Source organism: Canis lupus, chromosome 23, assembly GCF_011100685.1.
Source record: "Canis lupus familiaris isolate Mischka breed German Shepherd chromosome 23, alternate assembly UU_Cfam_GSD_1.0, whole genome shotgun sequence".
NCBI lineage: Eukaryota > Metazoa > Chordata > Mammalia > Carnivora > Canidae > Canis > Canis lupus.
Window position 1 is genome coordinate 4,391,618 of NC_049244.1, and position 6,355 is coordinate 4,397,972.

The 6,355-nt window shown below is 35.7% G+C and overlaps 1 protein-coding gene across 2 annotated transcripts in view; it reads left to right on the top strand.

The window, feature by feature from the left end:
- The window catches only part of PDCD6IP (programmed cell death 6 interacting protein), an 86,936-nt gene extending 83,088 nt beyond the window's left edge, over nucleotides 1-3,848 (top strand). For both annotated transcript variants that reach the window (XM_038570338.1, XM_038570339.1), the window contains exon 18: nucleotides 297-3,848. In XM_038570338.1, coding sequence (XP_038426266.1) covers nucleotides 297-471 — 175 coding nt within the window. In that variant the 3' untranslated portion in view covers nucleotides 472-3,848. The remainder of the gene's footprint in view (nucleotides 1-296) is intronic.
- The last annotated feature ends 2,507 nt before the right edge of the window (nucleotides 3,849-6,355 follow it).

Below are 6,355 nucleotides of genomic sequence, written 5' to 3' on the forward strand. Positions count from 1 at the left end.
TCCCCATTTTTATTCCTTGTTAACAGTTGAATAGTCTTATTTCCATCAACACTATTATTTTTGGGATAGTATTAAACACTCAATATTCTTTCATCTCAAGTATTAATAGGATAGGAACACTATTCTCTAATAAGTACCTTGAAATAGTTGTTTTTTCTTCCTACTGTTGTCTGCTGGACTGAGAAAAAGAGAAAATGACTTTCTTAAAAAAAACTTGGTTTTAGAATAATTATTATGTTTCATTTTCCAGTATTTGATTTACCAATCCATGTTTTTGTTTGTTTTCTTTCCATCAGGTATTGCCAAATGCCCATGCCCATGGGCTATAATCCTTACGCATACGGCCAGTATAATATGCCATATCCGCCAGTGTATCACCAGAGCCCTGGACAGGCTCCATACCCAGGACCCCAGCAGCCTTCATACCCCTTCCCTCAGCCCCCACAGCAGTCTTACTATCCACAGCAGTAATATGTCATCTCAGAAGCTCAACTGGTTCAGTTCAAATGGAAAGAAGTACCAACCCTGCAATAAATGTACTAAACTCTATGCTCTGGTTAATATAATGTACTCTGTTGTACCGAACACAGTGTATAATTTCTGTCTGTGGCTGAAAGCTAAAAACTGTGTTCCACATTTGATTGCACACTGAGAGATGCTGCTGTTGCAGTATAAACACTATAATAGGTATAATAGAATTTGAAATAAATTACATTTCTGTTCATAAAAGTTGAAAATGAGAAATTAAACCCACAAGTGAAACGTTTGAATTATACTTATGTCTACATAAGACGTGGTTGGGACATCAGATACTTATAATGATGGTTTAAGTACTGATATTCAAGAAAAGTAAGTTTTCTTTCTCTTTTGGTTTATCAGTTTGGTTTAATTTCCATTATACTATTTTGCATAATCAAAGCATTGTAAATCTTATAATTTAAAAATAAATTACTTAAGAACAGTTGTCATTGTTATGTTTTGTCATTGATTCTCATTACTGTCTTTCTGGTATTAGTCTCTCATTTTATATGTACATAAGTTAAACAGATAACTGTGTTTAAGTGCATGATTAGTGCAAGTTAATGGGTTTATAGGAAAACCAAAAGAATAGTACCATAATTTATCTTTCATATGCTGATTAGTAAATAAATTTTGACATTTATTTTGAAAAGTCCTATAATGTGGAAGAAACACAATTGCTACCAAAGATTCTTCAAATAAATATACAAATAAATATGTATATTTAAAGTTTTATCATTAGTTTCTCCAAGAAATGGATACAAATTCTGATAAATAATTCTTTCCTTTTTTTCATAACCTGGTTAAAATAAATACGTATCATTGACAGTACTATCTAATGTAATGGAATTGTTTTAAAGAAAATTTACTGTACCCTTCTATTCCTTTTTCCACCTTACTGTCTTAACTTAGTAACATTTAATGCACAATGTATATGAATAGATGTAAGCCCTTTCTTTTTTATGCTCCTAAAAAATTAGACTGTTTTATAATTCAGGGAGCATACAAAAACAATTGTTGGGAGCATATGCCAGTTCTGGACGAGGCTGTATATTGAATATTAATCTCCGCTCTTTAGGATAATTAATCACTGTATAGACCTCAGTAAAAATAGTGAGACATGCATCGTGGAGTGAGTAAATGAGAAAGGAATGAGTTGTCTAATAGTGGGATCTGTTTTGTTTGAGGTTCATGTCTGAACACAGGCATATGAGCAGATTTCCAATGACTGTTTATTTTTTAAGTCTTGATGCTCACCTTTTCTTGCATTATTGTTACATTTAAATGATACTGTCATTTGGTCCACTGTTCTTTTTTCCTTGACAGTTTGGGTTTATATTTTAAATGTTGGGCTGAAGGTGTGACTGTAAAAGGGAGTGTATTGGTTAAAAAATATATGTACATTAAAAAAAAAACTTACTTTGTTGTTGTACGTAGAAAACATGGCATGTTACTCTAATATAAATGACCTTTCCCATGGAATATTGAAATTGGTTTAAAGTCCAATAGTTAAAACCTTGGCAAAAGTAGTTTTTTACATATCATAGCTAAATATTATTAATGTAGAATCATCAAACTATGGCATAGGCTTGTTTGATTCTTATGTAAAAGACATTAAAGTTCTACATTATTATTCAAGGTATCATATACTAATATGAAATACGCAATGAGAGTTAAGGGTATTCCAAATTGCTAGTTTATTCTTACTAATGCAGAAAAAACAAAAACAAATTGGCCTGAATATTCTCTTGGGGGAAAGAAGGCAGTAAGAAGAGTAAGCTCATCAGAGGGGCAAAAGAGGTTATAAGGTGCTTAGCCCCATTCCCTGTGCTGAGCTAGGCCTGCTCCCAGAGAGCCATGGAAGAAGATTGTTGCGAAACTGTTAGAAAGGAGGCTCCAAAGCCCCAAGTGGTAGCCTCTTCCAGCATGCCTGACTCGCTCAAAGCTTTTTTAATGCAATAACGCAGACCCAGTTCCTCTTGACACTTCACTCATCCTTTAGATAATTGAGGATACTTTATTTTTATCCCATCTGGGTACAGATGACCAGATTTCTGAAGCCCATCATTGCTGGGGCTGTCTTCATAGCCTTTCTAGTTTCACTAGGATAGCTCATGGAAAGAAGTTTCTCTTAACATCTGTTTTGCATTCTAGCAAACAAGGAAGCCCTCCCTGGGATTATTTTTGTTACCAGAATTTGCTCTTTGCTTGACTTCTGTAACACACATAATACCCTAAAAAGTTGTTAAGGACAATGCTATTTATTTAGAGGTAGGAAAGCTGTCAACTCTGGTTCAGGTATGTTGTTATCTATGGCTTTTTGATTATTTTCCTAAACTAAAGAAACCATTCCCAGACCATTTATGTTTGGGTTTGGAATACTGTTTTTAAAATGGACTGTAGGTAATGAAGCTCTGCATCGAGCTAGTCAGAAGTGGGGAAAAGCCTCACTTCTCTTATTTCTGGTTCCTAGTTGGAGACAAATGGCTTGACTTCTCAGTCTAGTGTAAAATATTGGTCTACTCCTATGTCCTTTGGTCTTTATTCTCGGTTAAGAAAAACAGTCACCTATCACTGCAAACCAGTCAATCTTTGTGAGATATTCTTGTACCCATCCCCCTAGCTTCTTTGCAGTTTATAATCTCTCCTTCCCCAAGTGTAAGTAATTAAGAACAACAACAAAAAGACTTCACAGAACCTTCTGTCCCTGACATTCTAGCTCAGTCAGCAGCCTTTGTAGTTAAAACAGATTTTAAAAATGTTTTCCGTTAGAGCTTTACAAAGTTTGCAAAAGTGCTTTATACACATTTTCTAATTTCATAAATAAAATGCAGTTTGTTAAGTAGGTTTCAGTTTGCTAATGGGGATTTTTTTTTCTTTTAATGATCAGTATATCTTGAAGAATCTTGCTACAACCTAGTGGCATCTCTCTTTGTAAACACTTCTGCAATTATTAGTTAATGTCACACTACAGAACAGGATACAAAGTAGGGAAAAACTGCTATAGTGTTACAATTACTAGTTTAAAAAATAGACTGTAGAACTAAATGATTGATTATAAGATTTACATGGAAGAGCTAAGAAGGAAAAATTATATTTTTAAAGAAAAAGAGAATATTCAGGCTTTATTTCTGGTATGAAGTTTATATTTTTTAAAAAAAAATCCTATATTATCACACCAGAGATTTTAGATTCTTTTCTGGTTACAAACATTGCTGGTAGTTGGATTATATTTTTATTGTATTCATTTCTCTTAGGGGGAAAATTGTAAAGCAACAAAAAAGGTTCCAGATGAATGTATCCTAGAAATAAAAATTGAAAGATTCTTACTTGCTTGGAGTATGAATTCTTATTTGAAGTTTTATCCTTCAGCTTTATAGTTTCTGCAGTTTATTTGACAAATGGTGGTTTGGGAAATAAAATATCCACTTTGACTAAATGCATGAGACAGCGTTTGAATGTCTTCTTACAGCGGTCAGCCCCATACTTTATTATGAATGGACCATGTTTTTCATTACTTATGATTTGCCCTAGTTATTTGAGATGAAGAATCGCTTTAAGTGTAATTTTGGGGGTTGATTTTTGGAAATGTGTAGCATATTTTCACTCGGTTAGGAAAGGGGAGATGGTGAAATGTGTTCATCTCTTATTTTTAAAGTTTTTTGAAATGTGTTCATCTTTTAAAACATTTATTTTCTTCCTACTGCCATGTTTTAAGGTCAGATGCAACTGTTTTATTATGTAGCTCACAATGCACAATTTATCAGAAAATGTGTCAATGTTGTATGTCTTCCAAATTTGTTGAACAAGCCGGCCCCAGGAATGAATCAATAGTCTGGATCCCTATTATCTAAAATTAATTAATTTATTTATAAGATTTTATTTATTTATTCATGAAAGACACACAGAGACACAGACTCCATGCAGGGAGCCTGATGTGGGACTCGATCCCAGGATCCCAGGATCATGCCCTGGGCCTAAGGCAGATGCTTAACCGCTGAGCCACCCGGTGTCCCCTTATATAAATTTTAAATATATCAGATGGGCATAGTTAAATCTTACTTTTGTTTTCACTTACCTGGCATCCGGGTTGGAGAGTACGGAAATCACTCCAGGGGCTTGGACACCAAGATGTCTGTGATGAGAGGCCAGTGGAAGCCTCAGGGCCCCTGCCTGGCAATGGGTTGTGTTGCAGCCTAAAGGGAAAGGAGCAGCTCCGTGTGCCTGGGTGGCGTTAGCATTTATTCTGGCACGTGGAGCTGGCTTAGGAACTGTGGTGAGCAGGCAGGAACTTGTCCAGACCCTGCACCGAGAGCCTCAGGCTACTGCCAACCAGCATCCCCATCGGCTGACAGGCTTGCGTTTGTAGATAATCAGTCCGGGCACATCCAAGGTGTCTGCCTTAGCATCCTGCCTACAGGGGCCCTGGCTTCTTTCTGTTCTGTGGTTCCCGATATTCCTTCTTGTTTAAAAGTTGTGTAAGTCCCTTTCAGCTAATGAACACCCAAGTGGTACAGGTGACTAGGTTCCAGTCTATTACCATTTTATTTCTTCTTGAGTTTTCTTGTAATTTTAACTCTTTTTACACATTTTGAAGCCCCGTGATTCAATATTCATGTTAATTATGTCTATTGTGAACATGAAATGACCCTTCCTTTTTCACCTTGTAATATATTTCTTTATTAACATTGCCACCATTGTTTTCTTTTTGGATGCTTTAGCAAAATAATTTGTGTGTGTTTGTCTTGGTTTTAGGTGTCAGATTTAGTTATTTAACCCAATCAGGTATTTTTTTTTGGGGGGGGGGGGCGGTAATTGGAAAGCTTAATTTGCAGCTTTGTTAACATTAATAATACTTTGTTTTGATCATTTTGTTTGGTATATTTTGTCCTGTTTCCTTTTGTCTTTCGTTGCTTGGATTATGTTTTCTCTCCTAGTTATTTGGAACATTAATACTTTAATTTTCTTACTCCTCTCCGCCTATCCTCAGCCAAATCTTGTCTTTTTTTATTGTTTTTTTTGTAAATATTTTTATAAGTGGGGTTTAGACTTAAATTATTGTTAATATACTATTTTTACAGTAGGCATCCTCTCTGGATTGTAATAATTGGCCTTTGCAGTTTGTTTCTATTTCTCTTCAGTTTTATATTACTCAGTTTACAAAATACATAAACATGACAGAGCTTGGTCTTCTTCCTTTTCTCTTTTTGGGGTGTCCTTTTAGCATTCAGGATGTTTGATGTTCTCTCTTACGTCAAATCCCTTAGTGCCTCCAGTTGTATGATCTCTCTGTTGCCAGTAAGCACCAGTGGTGCCAGGCAAGGGATTCCCCTGAGGGGCCAGTGCCTTCTTTTTCTACCGGAACCTGGAAGAAGGGATAAAGAACCTTCATCCCTTCAACCTTCACCACCCACCACAATACACTGGGCTGCATAATACATTCTTTAAAAAATAATACACTTTTTGAATAGTTATATATACGTATAAATTTCAAAAGGTAAAAAAAAAAAAACACAAAAAAACAAAATGTGATAAAGTATCTCTTATCCAGTTCCCTTTCCTAGAAACAATCTCTGCTACCAGCACGCACAGAGTTCAGATTGTCTTTAGGTCATAAACTCCCAGAAGCAGATGTGGTGTGACCTTTGCTGGAAGGGATGCAGTGAACCGTTGCATCTAAAACCAAAGTCTGCCCTGGCTTTGCCTTCTTTCACAGAGACCAAACCTGCACTTAGAGCTGGAAATGTCACAGACTTAATTCGAAGTTCAGGTACACCTGGCACTATTTTGCACTAAGACATGTGTTGAATGATCACTTATCTCTATTCCCACTATG